This window comes from Ornithorhynchus anatinus, chromosome X1, assembly GCF_004115215.2.
Source record: "Ornithorhynchus anatinus isolate Pmale09 chromosome X1, mOrnAna1.pri.v4, whole genome shotgun sequence".
NCBI lineage: Eukaryota > Metazoa > Chordata > Mammalia > Monotremata > Ornithorhynchidae > Ornithorhynchus > Ornithorhynchus anatinus.
Genome location: NC_041749.1, coordinates 80,311,941 through 80,335,762, shown reverse-complemented (window position 1 = coordinate 80,335,762; position 23,822 = coordinate 80,311,941). Strand labels below are relative to the sequence as shown.

General features: G+C 55.4%; 2 protein-coding genes and 1 long non-coding RNA gene across 3 annotated transcripts in view; 1 reads left to right on the top strand and 2 right to left on the bottom strand.

Moving 5' to 3' along the window:
* Nucleotides 1–861: 861 nt before the first annotated feature.
* On the bottom strand, nucleotides 862–6,498 carry SLC9A5 (solute carrier family 9 member A5). Its single transcript, XM_029051781.1, has 5 exons — nucleotides 6,287–6,498; nucleotides 3,264–3,566; nucleotides 1,821–1,984; nucleotides 1,379–1,457; nucleotides 862–1,043 (listed from the first exon to the last, which is right to left on the bottom strand). Exons 1-5 carry the CDS (start codon nucleotides 6,474–6,476, stop codon nucleotides 862–864), a joined length of 918 nt encoding a protein of 305 aa, XP_028907614.1. The 5' UTR covers nucleotides 6,477–6,498.
* A 1,259-nt stretch (nucleotides 6,499–7,757) lies between these two features.
* Nucleotides 7,758–10,040, bottom strand: LOC103165677. The gene is made up of 3 exons (XR_003754488.2): nucleotides 9,744–10,040; nucleotides 8,414–8,480; nucleotides 7,758–8,313 (listed from the first exon to the last, which is right to left on the bottom strand). It is a non-coding gene; the product is annotated as an uncharacterized LOC103165677 (long non-coding RNA).
* Nucleotides 9,588–23,822, top strand: part of FHOD1 (formin homology 2 domain containing 1) — a 27,850-nt gene continuing 13,615 nt past the window's right edge. Inside the window, 3 exon segments of the mRNA XM_039910151.1 lie at nucleotides 9,588–9,878; nucleotides 21,043–21,149; nucleotides 23,123–23,187. Of these exon segments, the coding sequence (XP_039766085.1) occupies nucleotides 9,678–9,878; nucleotides 21,043–21,149; nucleotides 23,123–23,187 (373 nt within the window). The 5' untranslated portion in view covers nucleotides 9,588–9,677.

Here is a 23,822-nt window from a genome sequence, read left to right as displayed (position 1 = left end):
CCATGAGGACACAAGGGAAGCCTTTCCAGAAACATCCCAAGAGATTCAGCGCTTAGAACAGTGCCCAACACTTAGAACAGTGCTTGGCACATAGTAAGTGCTTAAATACCATTATTATTATTAGTAAACCAGGGACCTTCTGCATTAGATCTTGTTGTAGGTCACGGTGTGCCCCTGGGGCCCCCTGGGTTTTTTCAGGGTAGAAGTGCAAAGAAGAAGAAGAAGAAAGAGAAGAAATAAAAGAGGAGAAGGAGGAGGAGGAGGAGGAGAAGGAGGAGGAGAGGGAGGAGGAGAGGGAGGAGGAGAAGGAGGAGGAGGAGTAGGAGGAGGAGGAGGAGAGGGAGGAGGAGAGGAAGAAGAAGGAAGAGGAGGAGGAGGAGGAGAGGGAGAGAGAGAGAGAGAGAGAGAGAGAGAGAGAGAAGAGAAGGAGGAGAAGGAGAGGAAGAGAAAGAGGAAGGCCAGTGGTATTTATGAAATGCTTACTATGTGCCAAGCACTGGGCTAAGCACCAGGGTAGACATGAAACATGCTGATCAGAGGATATCCCTGTCCCTCAAGGGACTCACAGCCTAAAGAGGAAGGAGAGTGGGTATTCTATCCCCACTGAGCACAGGAAGAAACCGAGGCCCAGAGAGGATAGGTTACCTGCCTAAAAATCCCCAGCAGGCAAATGGCAGAGCTGAGATTAGAGTTCAGGTCTCCAGACTCCCCAGGCTCTTTCCACTAGGCACCGCTCAAAGAAGGAGACTAATGGTGAGGGCAGCCTACTTGCAGGGGTGAGGTAGGTGGCTCCTGACCCAGACCAATTCCTGTCCCTTTCTCCCTTGTCCCCCTCTGCCCAACCCCCCCCTCCAGTGTGACTCACGCGAGGATGGCAGAGAGTGAGGCCATCTCAGCGGTGAGGTAGGCAGCATAGGCGAGCAGGAAGACCAGCAGTGGCTCGATGATGCGGACCCGCTTGGTGAAACGTGTGGTCAGTGCCAGGAGGAAGGCAAAGACTAAGCCCACAGCCACCCCGCCCAGACTGACCACGAACAGGGAGGCTGGGGGAGGAGGCGGGGCCGTCAGCATGGACCCCCCCACACTCTGAGCCCCGCCCAGGCCAACCACTCAAAGGTGGGGTCGAGGGAGAAGGTTGACCCCCGTTATTAATCCCAAGGGCTGAAGCACAGACCCTCTGGGTTCCCCTGGGCATCGACTCTCCTTGGGAGGTACCCAGGGCTAGGGGTGAGGGGAGAGCCTGGAGTCTAGTGCCCTCCTCATACCCTCCAGGAGGGACTCGACACCCAAAGGGAGGGGGCGGGGGTCCGGCTGCTGGTGAGAGGGCCAGGGTGTCGAGGAGAGGAAAGTGGGAGTTGGTGGATGGGGAGATACTGACCGACACCCTTCACATAGTCCATAGCCTGGACGTTGGTTGAGCCCATTTCCACGAAGGAATTGTACACCTTGTACAGGACCTAGGGGGAGAAGGGTAGGGGCAGAGTCAAGCAGGAGGCAGAAAGGGGTCAAAAGGGAAAGGCTACATCAGAGGGCAGGAGGAAGGAGAGCAAGGGTAAGGGGCACAGAGGGCAGCAACTCTGAAGGAAGGAGAGAGAGAAGCAAGGGGGCACAAAAAAAACCCCATAAATCAAGAGCAACCTGACTGCTCTCCCATGTGCCCTGCTGTGCCCCTGTGGCTGGGAACCAAGCCTAGCCCAGCCCAGAAAATCAGTCAGCTCTGGACCCCAGGGCCCTCTGAGGGAGGGAAGAGGGAAGGCAGCCACGGGCATGACGAGCAGGCAAGTCGACCTTCTATGCCCCTACCCGTCGCCATCCCTCACCACGGTGACTGCATCGTTGAGGAGCGACTCGCCAAAGACGATGATGAAGAGCGTCTCGTTGACATGAACCTCCTCAAATACGGCCAGGACGGCCACCGGATCCACTGCCGAGATCAGGCTTCCAAACAGCAGGAAGTCCAGCAGGCCAGCCTGCACGTTGAGGGCTGTGGAAGCAAAGGAAGGGGAGGGAGCACTCTGAGATACGGGGAGAGGGTGCCCACCACTGCAGGGTTTATAGGAGAGTGATGCTCTGATGGGAAAGAGCCTGCTGGGGAGGAATGGGAGCGACATCAGAAGATACCACTCCAACAGCACGGGAGCCACCAACGAGCTCAAGTGCAGCCAGAGTCCCAGTGAGCCCTCAGTGAAGTCGACCCACAGTTTCAAATAAATGACACTGAACACTGTCCCAGGGGAATGCCCTTCTTGCCCCAAGTCTCTGCAGAGCCTGGCAGAGCTCAGACCTAAGGATGGAACCCTGCTATGCCAGAAGGTGGTTCTTGATCAGTCAATCAATCAGAGGTATTTACTGAGTACCTATTCTGTGCAGAACACTGGACCAAGCGCTTGGCAGAGTACAATAGAGTCAGTCGACATGATTCCTGCCCTTGAGGAACTTACAATCTTTGCATCCCACAGGTGGGAGGTTGGGGGACTCGGGTTGGAGACGAAGATCTGTGGTGTTCCAGATATCAGGCTGCTAGGACATGCTGAAAACCCTTGAGAAATTTCCAGTTTGAGGGGTTTAGGTCTCCTTCTGAAGAATTGTTTGGAGTTGCAGTTGGGGAGAAGATTCTGGGGGACAGGGCTTAGAGGTAAATCAGCCTGGAAACAGGGAACCCCCACACTGCACACCCTTCCAAGCTGAGGTCTGGGGAAAAGGAGCAAGAGACAAGTGGGTGGAAAGGAGGGGAGGGTGAAGCATCCAGGGTTTGGCCTAAGCAGAGCCCCAGGAAGCAATAGGCCTCTTCACAGCAGGAGTCCTGCCTTGGGAGATCAGAACTGCAGCAGGACTGGCAAGTGGCCGCAGCAGCCGGAGACAAGAGAAAACACAGCGGCCTGGTGGGCGCCACAGCCTGAGCGGCCCACGCCCAGCTGCAAGCAGGGCGTTTGCTAAGCAATGTGGAACCACATTGCTCAGCTGCAGCTCTGTAGGTGCCCAGACCCAGCTGGCAAAAGTCTGGGTTGGGCACTGGGAAGATGCCAGCAAGAGGAAGTGGTGATTCAGAGGCTCCACCCAGAGTTTCAGCCTGGAATCCATCTATGAGGGGCCTGGAGAGAGAACCCCCCAGAGCCTCACTTGGCTCACTATGGTGCCTCCCTGATGGAAGAGGGAGGTGACATGACCCAAAACATCCCCGGTTTATGCCCAAGAGCTGCAGCCCATGGCTCTGAGTCCCAGCCAGGAAGGTTCTAGGCCCGGCAGGGAATTGGGGAACTCACCCATAAGTCCTGTTTGCTGAAGGCCCCAGAGAGCAGCACCTGTGGCAAAAGAGTTCCAAAGTGTGCCTATCACGGCGTAGGTGAGGATGGCGCCCAGATTGTCAAAGAAGAGGCGGCTGGGCATAAAGTAGCCGGAGTCGAGCACAATTGGGGGCAGCAGAAAGAGGAAGAAAGTACCCGGCTCCAGCTGGTACTCAGCCTTCTTGGCCACAGCCAGGACGATGCCCCCCAGTGCCAGTCCCAGCATGATCAGTAGGCAGCTTTCAGGCACCACTGAGGTCACCTTCCAAGACAGGTGGAAGACTGCAACACAGAGAGAACAGCAAGGTCACAGAAGCCATCTGAGGATACGGTGTTCCTCTAGACTGGGTCACCCACTGCCCAGGCAGAGTCTAACTCAGAGGTTCCCCGGTTGGGGGGGCGCAAGGTAGCCGGAGGAGAGAAAGGGTGAGGAGCACCCTTGAAGCAGTGTGACTCAGTGGAAAGATCCCAGGCTTGAGAGTCAGAGGACCTAATCTCAGCTCCGCCACTTGCCTGCTGCGTGGCCTTGGGCAAGTCACTTAACTTCTCTGGGCCTCAGTTTCGTCATCTGTAAAATGGGGATTAAATCCCCTACTCCCTCTTATTTAGCCTGTGAGCTCCCCGTGAGACAGGGACTGCGTCCAAGCTGAGTACCTCGTATCTACCCCAGAGCTTAGAATAGTGCTTAGCACATAGTCAGCACTTAACCAATACCATTAAAAAGAGCACTGAAAAAGCCCCCAGCCATCACCCCCTAGGTCTGCTTTCTCTATGGGATATTTGCGGGTTTCCTTCTCCCATCCCTCCCTGCTCCATTCCCAAAGAGGATAGCAGCGATCACAGGGAATGGGGCCTCTGGTTCTCCTTTTCTCAGTGGGGAGCTAGTGCCTGCAAGACAGAGATCCCTGGATGAAAACCAACTGCTCTGAAACTGTATGCAAATTGGCAAACTCTCCTATATAGGGGTGTGGGAGGGGTGTGGAGCGGGCATGCGTGCATTTGCATGGTGTGTGTGTGTGTGTTTGTACTTGTGTCTTTTGTCTTCCCAACCTAGTGATTTTTTTGTGTGTCTCAGGAAGAAGGCTTTGTTCCTCCTGCCTCCATCATGCCTCTTAAGCTAGAACATTCATGATGATTTATGAGAGAAACTGCAGCAGTTTGGGAACCCAGAGTCATGTCATCCTGATCTCCAAGCCCTGGACACAAACAACCGGGGCAGCTTGGTCACTAACCAGCTCTCTCAATTCTGGGGCACCAAATCCCAGGAGCCTCTTCCCACCTCCGTTTCCAGCTCAGGCTTTCAAAGTCCCTCCTCCGTGGCTGGTAGATCTGTCACGAGCCTGCCTACCTTTATTTCAATAGCAAAAAAATCCCTCATTTTCCATTCACCCCCAAGCTCTTGGCGTCTCTTCGGGCCCAGGGGACCCCCTATCGTGTGGAGCTCTCCCCAACTCCAGGGCCCATCTCCATTACCTGAAGTGCCTATTCTTGGCCTGAGGTGGGACCTCTAGCTTCCCATGCTTTCCCAAATACAACTGTTCAGTTACCGAGGTGGGGGGAGGCCTGCTTCCTTCACTTCCTGAGCTTCCTGCAAACTGCTCTGTCCCCACGGTTCTTCTCAATTCTAGGTTAATGGGAGGCTCCAGGCAGGCTAAGCAGAGAGGTTAGGGTACAGTCTGTGCCAGAGGCAGCAGGAAGAGAATAGCAATTATCAGCTATAATTAGTTACCCCAATAGAGCCACAGCATGAAGCAGAAGGGAAGAAGTGGGATCTTGAGAGGAGGGGGAAAGAAATGTTCTGGTCTCAGCAGGGTCAACTGGGGCCTCGGAGGAGGACGGGGCCTCGGAGGAGGACGGGGCCTCGGCCATCTTGGAAGCCCCATGAGACCTCATCTGGTCCCTGCTTTCTCTAAGACACAGAAAGGCATCTGTCTTTGCAAGGCTACCATTCTCTCACCTCACTAGCCAGGGCCTTAGTCCCCTTGGAGGGACTGCCCTCAGAAAGACTCCAACCAATCCATCGATGGTATTTATTAGGTGCTTACTGTGTGCGGAACACTGTACTAAGCGCTCGGGAGAGTACAATCCAACAGAGTTGGTAGTAGACCCGTTCTCTGCCCACATTCTCTTAGGGTCAGGCAGGACTCGGAATGAGAAGCCCATTCCTCAGTTTGTCCTGGGAGCAGAGGAAGGAGCCGAAGTGCCTGACCCAGCAGCACCGGCACCAAAGAAAAGAGGAACCCGGAGCTAGCCAAAGTAGCCCATAATTGTGGTACTGGGGTTCCGGGGCAAGGAAGCAGATGGTGTTCCCTAAATCCCTAAGAGGGATGGGAGGGGCGGGGGCGATGGAGTGGGGGAGCAGCCTGGCTCCAGAGACCCTTGGATGAGGCAGGTGGCAGACGAGGGCCAGAGAGGTGCTGGCAAAAGACCCAACTTGAAGGAAGGCACTACGGGGGGGACCAGGGCAGGACTGAGGGAGCACCAAATAACGGGCTAGAGAGTGCTAGAGTTGCGGTCGGGAATCCGAGGTTCCATTCCTAGCTCCGTCACCATCGCACTGGGCGACCATGGCGTGTCTTTCTTTCTCCGTATGCCATCGGCGGTCCCCACTTCCAAGGGATAGGGGCGAGTCTCTGTCTGTGAGCTCGCAGGGGCGGGTGGCGGAGGCCCGCGGGGTTATGTAAGGGAAGCTGAGAGGGAGGAGGAGGAGGGTGGAGGAGAAGGCAGTCGGAGGAGTCCCGAGGGGGAAGAGGAAGAGCTGGAGAGAGGCCCCCGGGGAAAAAGGAAAATGGGGAAAGGGCGAAGAGAGCCTGGGATGCTCCGGCAACTCGGAAAGGGCGGGGAGAGGGGGACGCTTGGGACCAGAGCGGGAGAGCCGGAGGAGAGTTTGGGGGAGGGGGAGGGAGAGGGCGAGGGGACCGAATCGCAGGGCCCTCAAGTCCCGGGGGCCGCGGGGAGGGGCCGGCTCGGTTCCGTCGGCGGGTCAGCTCAGCCGCACTCACCGATTTTGGCCAGGCTGGCCACCAGGATCCACACGGCCACCAGGTAGGGCGCCTCCACCTCGTGCCACTGCCAGCGGAATAGCGCCAAGCCCTGGGGGTGCTGGCCCGGCTCCCCCGGCTCTTCGACTACCGCCGCCTCCGCCGCCCCGGGCAGCGGCATCCCGAGCAGGTGCAGCGCGGCGGGCAGCATCCTCCCGCCGGCTCCGGCCCCGCTTCGGCCCCGCGCCGCCACCGCCGCCGCCGCCGCCACCGCCGCTAGAGCTGCCGCCCGGGCCGCCCCAGCGTCACAGGCACGTGGGGCCCGCTCCCCCCAATCCCGGCCCCGGATCCCCCAAACCTGAGTCCCCGATTCCTCCAATCCCGGACCCCAAAATCCGGGCCCTCCAATCCCGAAATCCCCTAACCCCGACCGCACTCTTCCAAACCTTAACCCCCAAATCTCCCCTACCCCCACCCTTGGCCCGCTCAGCCACACGCTGGCGGTCCTCAGTCCAGGCACCCCCAAACCCTCACACTCGCCCCCCCCTTCATCTTCAGGCCCTCCCAAAACAGAGTCGATAGTCTGAGTGTTCGGGGGATGGGAGATCGGCCAGCGGGGTGCCGGGCCAGGTAGCCCGTGACGGGGGGGGGGGGGGGGCTGAATTACCGGTCTCCATGAGGATGAGGAACGATAATAATAACGACGGTATTTGTTAAGCGCTTACTGTGCGCAAAGCACCGTTCTAAGCGCTGAAGAGCGCGAAGGGGTGGTGACATCACCTGGAGGAACAGGGACCGGGATGGGCGAGGCTGGGGACTCCCACATTAGAGGCAGTAACATCAGGAGAGGGCCAAGGAGGGGTGGGCTTTTAAACTTGTTGGGGAAACTCGTGAGCGATGGGAAGAGGCTGAGGACACGATTTAGGGCATCGGAAAGGTTTGTGGATGCCTGGATTCTAGTCCCAACTTAGACTGCCTTAAAGTCTGACGCTCTCTGGGCTTCAGTTTCTCCATCGGGAAAGAAGAAACCATTACCTCCCCGTCGCCCCCACACACCTCCTCCCTTCCTCTGAGGAGGCCGAGTGAGACGGTGCCTGCGAAGCCCTTTGCTCGGGGCCGCTTTTCTGCGTCCCTCCTCTGAGACGATGGGGAAATGGCGAAAAGAGAGTAGGATTCCTGCCAGGGACGGTGGTCTGCCTCCAAAGCCCTAGGATCAGCAACCACAAACATCCGCTTTTAAAGACGGTTAACTAAATCGCCAGTTTGGGAAGGGATGCACTGTAGGGGAAAATCGTTCGTGACGGAATCCCTAGGAGCAGGAGTTCCTGAATTCGGTCAGGGTGGGTGGGTCTGTGTTGTTGTTGTTGTTGTTGTGTGTGTGTGTGTATGTATGTGGCGGGGGGCGGAGAGGGGTTAAGGAACGGAACGACCGTACCGGCAAGTATTTCCGCTTCTAAACTCCCCTTCCCTCCCCCACGAATCTAGAGAAAGCTACCTCCCTCTGCTCTGTGGCGCTCCTAAACATTCAAGGACACCTCCCACACTGTGTTCAGGGACGTTGCCCAAGAACCCATTGTCTGACTCTCGAGAAGAAAGATTCATGCAGCTCCCTTGGCGTCCAGGCAAAGAGACACACGTTGTTTTGGCCGAGAGGAACAGAGTGGGCGCCACTTCTGGTGCTTCAGTTTAGGCAGGGGTTGTAAAGGGGAGAGGCCATTCACCCCCAACCCCCTTGATCACCCCACGACTTTGAGCCCGACCTATATAGATCCCAGCGCAGTGCCATACTCGTTGGAGTGTGGATTTTTAGGGCTTCACCCAATAAAACCCGAGTTCTAAACACCCTTCATTTTGTAAATGAAGATTGAACACCCCCCCCACCAAAAAAAATTTAGTCACGTTGGACTGCCGGAATGGATTTAAATCGATTTCCGAAACCATCCTAATTCTGCCTCCGTCGATTCGTCCATTGAGCACATTGGTCCGGTGAATTCTTTCATAGCTCCGGCGTCGTCAATCGAGGGGACACATATGTTGGATTGTGATCTCTGCAAGGTTTAATCATTTTTAAACGTGTTAGGAATATTTGTGGAACAGGGAGGATGTCCCTCTCCTTCCCCTGGAAAGACCCTGGAGTTTCTAACTCACCTGTGGTTCACTTTTCGCTCATCTCTTGTGTGGGTCTCTTCATTCTCGCTTCACATCGTTTCCTCACCTCGTAACAAGATTTGAATATTGTTAAATTCTGAATTATCACTGGATTCCGGGGCCTTTAACGTTGCTATGCATGCCAACAGGTGGCAGGGTGATCCCGCTTTTGTTTAGTTATTTGCGGCATCTGCAAATGCCGGGAAAGGCGCAACGCGGTGTTGCGGTCTGAATCGTAAAAATAAAAGTTAAAGCTTGAATTTTTTAAAAAATAGATCGTTATCAATCCAAATTTGATTTTAACCCTAGTGAAAACTATATTAAAACCTGAGAATTATCCTCCGAATATGAATGCATATAATATATCGATATATATGACATATATCTATAATTCTATTTATTTATAATCGCTGCCATTGATGCCTCTTGTTTTGACGTCTGTCTCCCCACTTCTAGACTGTAAGCCCGTCGTGGGCAGGGACCGTCGCTCTTTATGGCTGAATTGTACTTTCCAAGCGCTTAGTACAGTGCTCCGCACACAGTAAGCGCTCAATAGATACGACTGGATGAATACATACCGAACCCGTAAGAACTATATGGTAACTATATTCTCCGGCGGGGACAGGCCGCCCGGGTTCCGAGAGCCGGAGAGAGGGGTATTCCAACAGCGGGCAGCAGAGGGCAGTGGAACATCAAACCTGGCTCCATACAGGGCAGCGCCGAGTTCGCCAAGTGATATGGTAACGGGTTTGAGGAAGAGGATCGGGTCCCTGATCAGTGCTGTAAAGGAGACTGAGACCCCCCCTCCCTACCCGATCCCGGTTCTCCGAACGAACCCTCCCCCGCCGGCTCTTTGTTTCCACGTCCCAAGACTGCATGCCCCCACCGAGAAACCTCTCCCTCCCCCTCCCTTTCCAGTTGAAGAGAAATCTGTCCCATCCCTCGCAACTGCGAAGAAACTCTGAGTCTCATCCTCTGCCCCCAGGAGAAGGTTCCGTCCCACCGCCGCCCCACCTAAAGGAGGCGAAATCGGGGCAGAATCGGCTTCTCCCGGTGCCAAGGGGCAAAAGCGGGTTAACGGGCCCGCCATAGGAGAGCCAGACGCCCCTCTGATTGGCCAACTGCAAGCCACGCCCAGGTTCTTGCCCCGGTCTTGGCCCCGCCCTCTTCCCCGACCCCACTTCTTCGTCCTGTCCGCCTCGGGTATCGTAGAGTTGGAACCGCCTCCCGGCGCTGGGAGGAGAGGAAGCTGGTTGCAAGGCCGATGGCGGGCAGGGACGGGGTGGACGGCCGGGATGGCGGCGAGATAGTGACGGTGCGGGTGCAATACCTGGAGGACGCGGATCCCTTCGCCTGTGCCAACTTCCCGGAGCCGCGCCGGGCCCCCACCTGCAACCTGGACGGGGCGCTGCCCGTGGGCGCGCAGATCTCCGCTCTGCACCACCTGCTGGGGGCGCCGCTTAAGGTGAGGAGGGACACGAGGGAGGAAGGGTTCCGGGCGGAGGCGTCTTTAAGGTGAGGCGGGGTGGAGCCAGGCATCCACCTGTTGGGTCACTGTTTTTTACGTCTCGTTTCTCATGGCGTATGTCTAGTACCACGGTGCCTCTGCGCACAATAAGAGCTCGATCGATCGTCAAGCGATGACGATGGCCCCACCTAGGAAAGAGGCGGAGCTAGGGGAGGAGAGGGTTCTGAGGTTGCAAGGCCTCCTGGGGGTGGTCACCATGGGGGCAGGAGAGTTGTGGCTGGCCCAGGGTCGGTTGTGCGGGGCGGAGGAGGAGAACTTTGAATTGGAAGGGAGCTGCAGATAGTCCTGGTATGGGGTGGGGGATTGGGTGCCTTGGAAAAGACACCTTATCTGGCTGGGGTGTCGCTGGGGTGGGGGGGGAGAGAGCTTATTGGAGGGATGATTTTCATTTCTTCCTGAGGGAAAGAGGTGTTGCTGGTTGCTGCCCTAGCTTCTGGCCTTGTCTCTGAGTCCGGGGAGGATTCCCAGGCCCTGGAGAGGAGATGCCTACCTAGGAACCAGCCCAGCCTGGGCCAGAGCTGCTGGGGATAGGAGGAGGTTGAGGGTTAGGGCTTGAGGCTAGGACTAAGTTGAGGAACCCCATGCCAAGAAGGTCGAGGGGAGGAAGAGGAGAGGAGAGAATGAGATGCTTGGGGCATGAGAGGAAGCACCGAAGTGGAGGATGTTAAGTCTGGAAAGGCCCCCATGAGTCACACTCCCTCTCCCCTTTCTCTGTGGGACTGGGAGCTCCCTGCTGACCCCATTCTCTATTCCTACCGCTTCTTTTCTCCACCCCCACTCCTTTGGGCCAGGCAACTCCTGGCTGCTCCTGTCCCTGGGGGCCCAGGTTCGGTCTAATTTTAAATGCCCTGAGTGATGGAGTTTCCAGAGCCGCCCGCCCCACCGCGGGAGGGGAGTGATGCTGTCACCTTGCCAGGCTCTCAGGGTAAAGGGGCGGGGTGGGAAGGGAGAGTTTCCAGATGTATGGTCCCTGTTTTCTCTTCCCTCAGTGAGTCCACCCTGCTCCCGCTGCTACTCCTCAGGGCCCGTTCTACTGCCTGGCCTCGCCTGCTCTCTGGTGCAGCTCTGGAATGTATGTGGCCAGTAACCCTGCTCTCCTGCCAGCACTGTTGCTGAGCCAGAAAGCCAGGGGTGCAACCTCTTTCACCTCTTTGTGGCTCACCGCTGACCCCTCTCTTCTCCCTTCCCTGCTCCCCTTGGGCTTTCTTCTCCAAGAGAGGCTGGTCCAATACTGGGGCTCTGGAGAGGGTCTTCTCTCTGCCCTGGGCCTAGAATAATCTCTTCCCCATTCTCCCTGAATGCTGGCCTGGATTGCAAAAGCCTCTCCCAGGAGCTGCCCTCCAGCCCCTAGGTCTCTTCTGGAATGTGCCCTGGAAAGACCAGCCCAGCCTGCCTACATTCCGCCCGAACCCCCCTTCCCCCGTCCCCCAGCCCCCCCCCCCACCTCTCCTTCTGCCTCCAGCACCATTTGAGGAACTTAGGGGATTGCTGGTGGCTGCCCCATCCACGGTGCAGAACCTCAGAAGGGTGGCTGTCACTGAAGATTTGCCCAGGCCAAGATTTTCCCATTTGACTGTTTCCAATCCCCACCCTTCACCTCTGGGTACCAAGCTCAGTTTAAAAAACTCCCCCTCCTGGCCCTGCCTAGAGGGGATGGTCTAAGACCTGTAGTTGGGGGGGGGCAGCTTTGTACCCACCCCCCCAACCCCGTTCCTTCCACCCAACAACCACACTCCGATTCTAAGAGCAGAGCCAGGATTAGGCCAGAGAACTCCAACCGGGGGATCTATGGGGAAAGCGGGCCAGTGTGCCACTTTTCTCCTAGATTGTCTCTGGCCTCAGCACCTCTAGCATTCTCCTAGCACTCTGCAAATGGTCCCAGCCACCGAGGTGGAGAGCAGAACACAACCTGCCTGCCTCCCTCCCCACAAGTTCTGAGAATAGGCCTGACTCAGAGATTCCCCAGAACCAGAGGCCCATCTTGAAGCAGCCCCAATGCAGGAAATCTTCCAGCTCCCCTGCCCCCCACCCCACCAGAGTTGGAATGTCTGGGAACGACATGTACTCTTCCTCCCCTTTTATACCTCACCCCCATCCAGGACCTGGCAAAGGACACAATCTCAGGCCCCTACAATTAGGAGATCAACACCAGCTCATTAGTGGTCAATGCTGGACCCTTTCCTCTGCACCTGAAAGGACTGTCTAGAAAGCCCTCTCCTCCATCCAAGGGTCTTCTGGTCTGAAGGCACCTGCCCTGTGGACCCCATATCTGTCGCTAAGTGACCACGATGGCCATTCTCCTTGTGTTGCAAGAAGTAGCAGAAGGCACTTTCCCCAGAACAGCTTCACCTCCCACCGGAAGCTAGTGATCAGCTCTCACCACTCCTCTTTTCCCTTGGGTGGTTCAGGGTAGGTAGGCTTAGGCTTGACACCCCCACAGTGCCTCCCACCCAGAAAGTGGGGGCTAGGGGAAGCTTCGGATGGAACAGGGGAGCCGATTCAACAGTTGGAGAGCCCCCTGCCCTCCTCCCACCTAGGAATCGGGGTAGAAGCCACAGCCTCCAATTTCTTCTGCTTTGTCTCTGGTGAGGGTCTCATGCATGAGGTGGAGACCCCAAGCCTCAGGCCAGCCCTCCTTCCGCCCCACTGAAGCAGCTCTGGGTTGGGGAAACATGCAGCAAAAAACCATCCACAGTTGGGAAATGGCAGGGTTCCCCAGCTGGAGGAGGGCATGAGTTTGGCTGCCCGGGGTGCCCGCTGGGCACCACACCCAGGGCAAAATGTGTGAGTTGGCAGGCCTGGCACATGCCTGGCGCCACAGCTGGAGAGTGTGTGGGTGGAGGTTCTGGGGGCACTAAGGTCGACTGGAGAAGAATGCAGGGTGATGTTCTTAAGGAGCAAGCCGTCGGAGATCCTGGCAGCAAAGGAGCTGGGCCTGCCTCCTTGCCCCCCTTCTGCCCACCTCTCTGAGTTGGCAAGGCATTACTGTTCCAGCTCCCCAGCTTTCCTCAGAAGAACCCCAGATCTTTCCCACTCCCTGCTGGAGCAAGTGGGAGCAGGGTGACTGAGTTGCTATAGAGCCAGCACAGACGGCTCTGACTGGCAGTGCTGCCAGGAATGGTCAGATGCGCTGTGACACGCTTATCCCAAATAGAAACCATTACCACAGCCCAGGAATAGAATGCAAGAGGTATGGGGGGAGGAAAGGGAGAAGTTGGCTGGAAATCGGGTGCTGGGATGCAGAGAGGAGCAGGGCTGGGGTGGGAGTGGGAGGAGAGATGAGGGAGGTTTGGAGGTGTCAGGGAAGTAAGGAAGCTGGGATCCAGGAAGGGAGGCGCAGAGCCCCCCTTCCCAATGCTTCCCTCACACACACACGATGCTTAGGATTCCTCTGTAGCCAGTTCCCTTCCTGGGCTGGAGGGTGGGCATGGATAGGGACAGGAAAGGGAGCAGGCCCCAGATGGCAGAGTGGGTAAACTGAGACCCGGGCAGGAAGTCCTGCCTCCCAACCACTACTGTCTCAGGCTGTGGCAGAAAGAAACCACTGGGTTCCTGGGTTCCCAGCATCCTGCGTCATGTCTTCAGGAGGCCTGGACACAAGCTGGGGGGGGCGGCCCAGAAGAGGCTGTAGGCATTGGATGGGACAAGGTTCCTTGCAGGGGGTTTCTGTTGCAGAGGTGTCTGGGACAGCAACCCCACCAGGAGGAGCAAGGGCATAGCTGGTTCCCTGGATGGAGGCACGGAGGATGGCAGATGGGGTCCAGGGACTTCGGGTCGGTCCCCACTGGAGTGCTTCTGCTTCCCCCTCCCTCCTCTAGGTTCAGGCTGACTTGCCTGGTGTTGAGCCGAAGGCAGTGATCCAGCCCAGCTCTGTCCCTGGATTCTTTCTCACCAGGTCTCCTCCACCAAAAGGGTGGGGGACCCCCGCCCCCGACCTGATCCAAGTTTGGTGGGAGGACCCAGCCTGAGCACTCCCCTCATGGTGCTCATCAGCCAGACCCACATCCCCAGGGTTTCCTCCTGTCCCCATTCCCTGCTGCAACAGCCTCACTCACTTCCTCTCCTCAACTGGCTGATAGGAAGTTGCCGTCCAGAGAGTCTGACTCACCTCCGGGCCCACTAGTCTGCATTTGCTGGGGCGGGTGTCCAGTGGGGGAGCCCCTGATCCTCTGATTGGGCTGAACAGCCATAACCAAGCCCTCTCCTGCTCCCTGAAGGCTTGTTTCTTGGGCCTCCTGGGATGCACAGGGGATGACAGCATGAGGTGACCCTCTGCCTCTAGCCCAACTCAGGCTGCGGAGTGAGCTTGAGTCCAGGGCTTGTGGCAGCCTCCCTCGCCCAGGCATACAGGGCTAGGGGAACCCCAGCAGTGACTGGGATTGGAGTTCTGGAAACGGAGTGACGGGAACTGCTCTTCACCCAGCACTGAGGAAAACCGAGGCATGGCCGTGGCCAGGGTCAGATTCCGTCCCCCCTCTCCCACTCTCGGTCGGGTTCCTCAGGGAATGAGGGAAACAGAGAACCTCAACAACTTGTTTTCCTCCCACACCAGGCCATGCCCTTTGACCTATCTGGACTGCCTGTGTTCAGGGAGACAGGTGGCAGGCCACAGGAGGGTAGTGACTCAGATGGGCACCTGTCCTATGGAGGGGGTGGGGCACTTCTCCCTGTAAAGGGGCTGTTTGCTAGCCTGGCTTTGTGAGTAGAGGAGGCAGAAAAACCCAGGAGCAACCTTCCTTCTTTCCCTTCCCCCTTTACTTCAGAATTCCCCATGGACCCCTGAGTTCCATCCCCCTGTACCCCTGTCCCTTTGTCCATTAGGCCCCCACTGCCCATCAGGTCCCCTCCAGCAGCTCTTTTCAAAGCCAGAGCTCTGTCTCTTTAATTAGCATCAGGAGTTCTGACTGCAGCAAATGGAAACTGGGAGCTGAGAGAAGCTGAGGTCAGAGCAGGCAAGGCGTGGTTTCAGGCTGGTGGGATGGAGACAGGACCCAAGAGGCTGCAGGCCTGAGAAGGCTGGGGAGCAGAACTGGGCCTTGGTTTCCCCATCTCTAAGAGAAAAGGGCCATCCAGCCAGGTTGAGAGGGAAAATGGGCAGGGAGAGCAGTCATACCAACTCTGGTTCAGCATCGGAAAGGGGTGGTGGGCGTCTGCCAGGCTGGGCCCCCTCCCTGCTTCCCAGCTAGGTGGCACAGGGCCCAGCCCTGGCAGCACCTTGGGTAGTTTGACATAGGAGTAGAGGCCAGTAAGGCTGCCAGCTCAGAGGGGAGTTCCCGGAGGACTCAGCAGGAGACCATGGGAGGATCATTACCGAGCAGTGACGGCTCTTCTCCACCCCACAGACTGCTTCTATTACCCAGCAGCTGGAGAGGAGGAGCTGGGGGCTATCTTCAAGGTGAAGCGGGGGGGGGCAACCACCAGTGTCCTCTTCCTGCCCCCTGGGACAGAACACATAATGGCTTGGGTGAGGAGGAAAGGGAAGAGTAGCAGCCCAGGCCAGGTACTTGCCAGCCTAGCTCTTGCCCTGCTCCTCTTCCCCTGCCCTGCCCTGGAGAAATGCCCCCTCAGTTAACAGGGAATGTCTGGTCTGCATGTGTGTGTGTCTGTCTGTCTATCTTTGCCAGCCCTACTTTCCTCTGTAGCTCTGTTGTCTTGGTAGTGGCTCTCTGCTCCTCAGTTTCTCTTTCTGAACCTACCTCTGAAGCCGAGTCTGGGTGTGTACATGAGTGAGAGTCCACGTGAGCTTGTCTGACAGTGTATGTGAATCTATATAGGTGCATGCATGGCCTTGTGTGTCTTGTTACAATGTATAATCTTTGCATATCTGTTGGTGTGCATGCCTGTCCTCGTGTGGGTGTGCATGCGTGCGTGTGTTTGTGTGTGTGTGTATGTGCATGTGTGCATGCGTGCGCAACCGCCTGTGAATCTGGCTGAAACCGGGAGGACCAGTTTGGGTTATTTTTAGAGCTCAGAACTGGCCAGGAACCAGAGATCCTACTGTCCGACCCTGGTGGGACTGGAGGGGGAGGGAGCCGGGCGGTGGGGTGGGGGGAAGAAGGGAAGCCCAAGCAGGCATCCTGGTGCTCCAGGGTGGTTTGCAGTAAGACAGTCCCCTTTGTCCCCTGCCACCTAACCGGAGGCCCTGAATGAACCTTTCCAGCTTCCCCAGTTTGAGTGGCAGATGGGGGAGAGAGGGCAAAAGGGTAGAGGGAGGACGAGGGCAGCAAGAGGCACCACTATCGCTGAGAGTTGGCTGAGGCAGAGCTGACACCGGGGGGACGGCTGACGGGGCCAGAAACAGGAGATTCCAGGGGAGAATAAATAGGTCACCAAGGGGTCAGGAGGCAGAGAAACAGAGCCTAGCACTGCAGGATAGAGAGGATGGTGACCTCGGGAAGGGCAGCCAGGGCTGGAGCGGAAATTCCAGAGGCAGCTGGAGCCGGGGAGCCAGGGTGAGAGGAACGAGGACACTTCTGCTCTCGGATCTTCTCCAGCTGTCTGATGAGGCTGGCCTGGGCCTGGCAGGGTCAGTTTTGCAATCCAACTGCTCCAACTGCTCCTTAGCCTGATCAAGCCTGCCTGGGAGATGGCGTAGGGTGTGTATGGGGGGGCGGAGGGCGAGGGGTGGATGACAGACTTGGGGTATCAGGCTTGAGAGGAGAAGGGTTGACTCTATCCTGACTGCCGTGACATGGAGAGAGGAAGCCCAATGGAGGCAGCACTTTAAGGTATCAGGCGGGGGATGGCTCAGAAGAGGGCTGGGCTGACCACTGAGGGATTGGGTGGAAATCAGAGCCTGGCCTTCCTTAGGACAGGGCATTACCATGGATTGGGCAGGAGCTGCCCCCTGAGAGCCAGGATGACTCATGGGTTTTAGCTTTGGGGAGTTGGTTCGATTCCAACCTGGACTGGGCAGGGATCATCATACTCATAATAATTGGGGTATTTGTTAAGTGCCTGCTATGTGCCAAGCTCTGTATTTAAACCCTGGGGGAGATACAAGACAATCTGATCAGATGCAGTCCTTGTCTCACACTGGGCTCATGATCTAAGGGGGAGGGAGGACAGGTAGTTAATCCCCAGTTTAGAGATGAGGAAACTGAGGCACAGACATTAAGTGACTTGTCCAAGGATAGGACAGTGGCAGAGCTGGGACGAGAAGCAGTGTGGCCTACTGGAAAGAGCACAGTCCTGGGAGTCAGAGAACCTGGGTTCTAATCCCAGCTCTACCCCTTACCTGCCTGTTGTTGAGTAGGGATTGTCTTTATCTGTTGCCAAACTGTACTTTCCAAGTGCTTAGTACAGTGCTCTGCACACAGTAAGCGCTCAATAAATACAATTGAATGAATGAATGTTGTGTGACCTGGGGTAAGTCATTTCACTTCTTGGTGCTTCTGTTTACTTGTCCATGCACTTGGATTTGTACCCTTTATTCACCCCCACCTCAGTCCCTCAACACTTATGTACGTATCTGTAATTTGTTTCGGTGCCTGTCCCCCTTCTAGACTGTAAGCTCCTTGTGTCTCCCAACTCTACTGTCCTTTCCTAAGCACTTAGTCCAGTGCTGTGCACATAGTAAGTGCTCAATTAATATGATTGATATGAGAAATAAGGATTAAGTTCTGCTTCCCCCTCTCCTCTAGATTGTGGGACAGGTACTGTGTCCAACCTGATTAACTTGTTTCGACTTCAGCATTTAGTACAGTGCTTGGAATTTATAGTATCCTCGACCGTTAGCTCCTTATGGGCAGGCATCATGTCTGCCAACTCTGTTGTATTCTCTCAGGCGCTTAATACAGTGCTGTGCACACAGTAAACACTCAGTAAATACTATTGATTGATTGGCACATAGTAAATTTTTAATAAATTTAATCGTCATTAAATAAATTTAATCGTCATTATTATTATTATTGTCGTTAAGTCCGCTGCATCTCAGGCCCATACTCTTTTAAATAGGCCACCCAGCTTGAAGCAGCTTGGCCTAGTGGAAAGAGCAGAGACCTGGGTTCTAATTAACTCTGCCACTTGTCTGCTGTGTGACCTTGGACAAGTCACTTCACTTCTCTGTGTCTCAGTTCCCTCATCTGCAAAATAGGGATTCAATACCTGTGCTCCTTCCTACTTAGACTGTGAGCCCTATATGGGACCTGATGATCTTGTATCTACCCCAGTGCTTAGTATGGTGCTTGGCACATAGTAAGCGCTTAACAAATACCATCACTATTATTATCTACGTGGCCTAGTGGAAAGAACATGGGCCTGAGAGTCAGAGGACCTGGGTTCAAATCCTGGCTCTACCACTTATCTCCGGTGTGACCTTGGACAAGTCACTTAACTTCTCTGTGCCTTAGTTCCCTCATCTGCAAAATGGGGATTCAATACCTATTCACCCTCTTAGACTGTGAGCCCCATGTGGGACCTGATCATCTTGTATCTTCCCCAGCACACTTAAATACCACAATTATTATTATTATTGTTATTAGACTGTGAGCCCCATGTAGGAACTAATTATCTGTGTGTACCCCAGCGCTTAGTACAGTGTATGGCATATAGTAAGTGCTTAACAAATACCACATTTGTTATTATTATTATTATTACTAATTTATTTTGTATGGACCTAAGCTTTGCCCACAGTAAGAGCTCAGTAAATGCTACTGATTGCTGGATTGGGGTTGTCTGGGGAAGGATGGTGGTCAACAGAGGGGCGTATGCTGCAGGTGTAGAAGGGAAAGGATTAAAATAGAAAGTTAGGAGAGTGGGGGAATGACCCTGGGCCAAAACAGGCTTGAGGATCTTCAGGATGTGGGGCTAGGAGGTTTCTGGGGGAGCAGGCAACAAAGTAGAAAGTTGGTTGTGGACTTGGGGTTTTGTGTGCACTTGAATTTTGCATGAGCTGGGCCCTCAAGTCCCACAGGTTCAGAGCTTCTTGGGCTAAGTTGGGTCAGCACTAAGTCAACCTGGTTGAGCTCAGGCTGGGTTTGGGCATCCTGCTGGCCTTCCATGGTCCATTGGCTCTTTCTTTTCTGTGTTTGGTTTTTTTTATGGGAGAGAATAAAGAGAGCCTCTGGAAGTGTCTGTCTCAGACTCACTTTGAGTCTGGCATGATGCTCAGGCACTGCTGCCAGGCCAGGTTGGCATAGACAGGGCCTGGGGCGGGTTCTGGATATCTGGCCTCTGTTAGTTCTGTGCACCCGTGAGCGTGTGTGTGTGTGCGTGTGTCTGACTGTAGCTCTGTATTTGTTTATATGCCATGTGTTTGTGTGAGTGTCTGGAGAGGAGGGAAGCTGTGCTTACTGTGTATGTAACTGAGTGTGTGTGTGTGTGTGTGTGTGTGTGTGTGAGAGAGAGAGAGAGAGAGAGAGAGAGAGAGAGAGAGAGAGAGAGGGAGGCTTTCTTGTGGAAAGGGAGTGAGGGAGTTTGACTGGTTCCCTAGATATATCTCTGTCTCTTCTTCAGGGGCTGCCAGACTAGGCCAGGATTGTTGGCCTGGAAGGATGGGGGTGAAGGAAGCCCCTGGAAGCCTCTATCAAAAAGTAGGGTAGCCCATGTCTCCCTACAAATACCCAGCCTTTCTCCTTCCTCCTGGACTGGGCCTGAGCTCCACGTGGCTATTGGGTTAGGGCGGGGATGGAGGATGGAGGAGTGTGGGTATGGCGTCTGAAGCTGAGTCACGGGCCAAGCTGCTGAGTCACAGGCAGAGTGAGTGAAGAGCGGGCAGAAGGCAGCTATGAGTACCTGCCTTCTGGCCAGGGTTAGGGAAGCCAGCCTTAAGCAGTATTCCACCCCGACCCACCAGTGGCTGGCTCTCTGGGATCACAGAGGTGGACCTGGTGCTAAAATAGCTGTCTTGGAGAGGATGACTGGGCTCTCAGGGAGGGGGGCTTGGTGTGTGTGTGTGTCGGGTGGGGGGCAGGGAGAGCTACCGGATGACCCGAGGTTAGAACGGAGGCCGGGGCTGGGCGGGAAGCCATCCAGGAAGTGGGACAGAAAGCCGCTAATTGTTTGTCCCAAATCCTGGGAGTGGAGCAGGGCAGGATGTGGGGAAAAGCAGGGTAGGCCTCACCCTAGATGGTCCCTAAAGTTGCTCTCATTGGGACACTGAACAAGCCCCACCGCCCCTGGACCAGAGATTGGTGAGACCTAGAGGGCTGTGCCTGGCTCTGTGGCGCTGCAATACTATGGTGTGGGGGGGGGGTCTGTATGGGGTAGGACTCCACACCCTCTTGACCTCCTTCAGAAAGTCCAACTGCTCATTATAAATGTAGGGGTGAAACCTTCCTTGCCCCTCCCACTACATTTCAGAGGCTTCCCCTCCCTAGGATTCCAGGATCCTCCATTCAGTAGAAAGTGTGACCACTCCCTCCCTCCTCCACCCTCCTCCACACCTCATCCTGGGGCAATGGGTGTATGGGCCATCACGGGCTCCTAGGACTCAGGCTCTCATTCCTCTGTTCCCCAACCCCCGCTTCTGCCACCCTCTATTAGAGAAGCAGCGTGGCTCAGTGGAAAAAGCATGGGCTTTGGAGTCAGAGGTCATGGGTTCAAATCCCAGCTCGGCCACTTGTCAGCTGTGTGACTTTGGGCAAGTCACTTAACTTCTCGGTGCCCCAGTTACCTCATCTGCAAAATGGGGATTAAGACTGTGAGCCCCACGTGGGACAACCTGATTCCCCTGTGTCTACCCCAGCGCTTAGAACAGTGCTCGGCACATAGTAAGCGCTTAACAAATACCAACATTATTATTATTCCACCAATCAGTAGTACTGATTGAGTGCCTACTGTGTGCAGGGCACTGAACAAAGTATTTGGGAGAGTACCCTAGAGGTCAGAGGTACAATCCCTGCCCTCAAGGAGCTTATAGTCTGAAAGAGGAGTTTACAATCTAATGGTCTTCCATCAGCACTTCCTGAGACTGTGAGGGTGGGTGGTTTAGGTGGTTCCCAGGGAGTGGGGCTGGGACTGTCTGGGGAGCTGGAGGGACTGAGGGGGTTAGCCAGCCTCCCAGACTGGCTGGCTGCAGCCAGAAGGAAATAGCCCCCGCGATCCCTGTTTCCAAAACTCTGATAGTGGCTCTCTTTCTTCTCCTTGCCTCCCCTGACAGCTGGAAGACTGTGCCCTTCAGGTATCTCCCTCGGGGTATTACTTGGACCCAGAACTGAGCCTGGAAGAGCAGCGGGAGATGCTAGAGGCCTTCTATGAGGAAATCAGGTGAGAGTCCTAGAGACAGCCCAAGTGGATTTCCCTACAGGGACCCCTGTTGCCCACCCCTGGCTCCCAGCCCCTAGTACAGTGGGGACTTGGGGATTGGAATGAACAAAATGAGGAGGGAGGGGCCGGACCCAGTTAGCCGGGGTAGAGCAGAGAGCGCAATTAGACCCCTCCCACAAGGCAGTATTGGCCACGAGGTCAGCATTCAGAGATCCTTTTCTCGGGTGGGCTGGCGGGGGGGGGGGGGGGGGCGGCGGGGGGGAGGGGAGGGAGCCACCACTGGGATTCCAGGCTGGGACGTTCCTGGTCCTGGGTGTGACTAGATACAGAGAGGGGGCTTGGCCTTCCTTGACACCTGATACTACCCCCACAAATGTACACCAATCCCTGCCAGCTTTACTGCCTCTCGGCCTTGGGAACCCCCAAGGTCCTGGGGAATGGACTGCTCTGGCCAGGTGCTAGTCTGCACTGTTTCCTTCCTCCAAAACAAACAAATACACACACACACACACACACACACACACACACACATAACTGTGGTATTTGTTAAGTGCTTACTCTGTGCCAAGCACTGTACTAAACTCTGGGGTAGATGTAATCAATTGTATTTATTGAGTGCTTACTGTGTGCAGAGCACTGTACTAAGCTCTTGGGAGAGTACAATATAACAGAGTTGGTAGACACATTCCCTGCTCACAACAAGCTTGTCCTAGAGATAATCAGGTTGGATAAAGTCCCCGTCCCATATGTGCTCACAATCTAAAGGGGAGGGAGAAGTATTTCATCCCCATTTTACAGATGAGGAAACTGAGGCCCAGAGAAGTTAAGTGATTTGCCGAATGTCATACAACAAGCAAGTGGCAGAACCGGGCTTCGAACCCAAGTGTCCTGACTCCCAGGCCTTTGCTCTTTCCACTAGGCCACGCTGCTTCTCATCACGTGTGGACACTGATATGGACACACATACACAAAACAAAACAAAAAAGAACTTCCGCCTGGGACTGTCAGAGATGTGGCATCAGTCAGTTTCCAAAAAGCCCTGCTGCAAAGGAGCCTCACTCCTCAGGGCAATACTTGCTCTCTGGCCATGATCTCTGAGTAGGGTCGACAGTGGAGGGAGATGCAGGAATTTCTGCCCTGACCAGTAAAGGAATTCCCAATAGGAGTCATGGTTGGGGCAATTGCTCCTTAACATTCCAGTATGTTGGGAAGAGGGTGGGGGAGGGGAAAAGGTGAGGAGAGAAAAAGAAGTAAAGTCCAGGCCTCAGGTGCCTGGCACAAGCGCTTACCTGAGCTGGGCACTGTCAGGTGGAAGGAAGTGCAGACTTCCGGCACCACAGCTGGAACTGCCACCCTGCCAGTTACAGTGGCATCTGGGCATCTGGGTCAGGTAAGCAAGTGGTGCCCAGGCACTGCCCCCTCACACCTTCAGGTTTCCTGGCCGGGAAGAGTTAATACACTCCCAGGCTGAAGCCTCTCAACACTGGGAAGAGAGGGGGTAAGAGGGGTGGGGGGAGGTTGGCCAGAACAGCTGGGTAGCAAGACTATTAGGTCTAGTCCCTGGCTCCACCCCTCCCCCCCATGGTGGGCGGTTGGAGGGAAGAGGAGGTCCCTGGCCTTGCCCCACTCTGAGCCTCATTTTCCCCTGCCTTCTGTGGGAGGGGTTATCTCCCCATCTCTCTGCCCCAGTCACCATCCCCTTCCCCAGGATCAAAGCGAGTTCTGGCCTTTGTCTGACTTCAGGTGCCCTACTAAAATGCCAGCCGGCTATGCCCTGGTCGGAGTGGAAGCAGGTAATAATGAGAAGGGCAGAACTGGGGCTCAGGACCTCTCCAGGTGGATAAGAGGGCTGGCCCTAAAGTAATAGGGGCAGGGCTGGGAAAATAAGGGCAAAATAGAGGGATTGGTTGATGGGTTAATGGGGTTGGGATGGGCGGGGACAGGGAGGAGTCACTAGTGCTTCTTGTTTCCAGCAAAGGGAGGAAGCCAACGCTGATCCTGCGCACCCAACTCTCTGTTCGTGTCCATGCCATCTTAGGTGAGTGCCCATCTCACACTGTCCACATTGCCTCTTTGGTCTCAGCCTCTGGGCCAGTCTGGGATCCCCCATCATTCTTTGTATCTTTGTATTCTTGGAGCAGACTGCCCCCTTGCCCAGTAGTTGACTCCCCATTGCTAGTCCCTGAAAAGTAAGTCTGTGTCCACTCCCCTCACCCTGCCCTGGTCTCTTCTGTTCCTGTTCCCCAAGCATAGAAGGAAGTAGGGAGGCTATGTTCACCAGATAGAGGATGTTCTTTTCCCTGTCTGAGGGGTTGAGGGAGGTGGGTAGGAAAATGTCCCTGTTAGAGTCTGGACAGGAGGACCTCTGGTGAAGATTTGGGGAGGGGAGGGAAGTGAATAGCCACAATTTGATTTTCTACGACAAACTCTGCCCTCCATTCCCCCTACCTGCCTCAGTTTCCCTTGATCCTCATAGGACGACAGGGCCTGACCTTGTAGACCCTGAAGAGACAGATACAGAGGGGAAACATGTCTGTCTCATGGTAGAGATCAGAAATTGGACACCCTAGGTAGGGAAGGGCTCCAGGGGTGAGTGTCTTCAGAAAGGTGGTGTCTGCAGAATGTGGGTCTGGGGTTGAGAAAGCTGGGGGTGATTGTGCCCAGCTTGGAGAA

Bases quoted from the DNA above. Each gene is read 5' to 3' on its own strand.
- SLC9A5 (XM_029051781.1), bottom strand. From the start codon at position 6,476: ATGCTGCCCGCCGCGCTGCACCTGCTCGGGATGCCGCTGCCCGGGGCG. The intron at 3,567-6,286 runs GTGAGTGCGGCT...TCTGTGTTGCAG, and splicing joins GGCCAGCCTGGCCAAAATCG to TCTTCCACCTGTCTTGGAAG. The intron at 1,985-3,263 runs GTGAGTTCCCCA...TTGCTTCCACAG, and splicing joins TCAGCAAACAGGACTTATGG to CCCTCAACGTGCAGGCTGGC.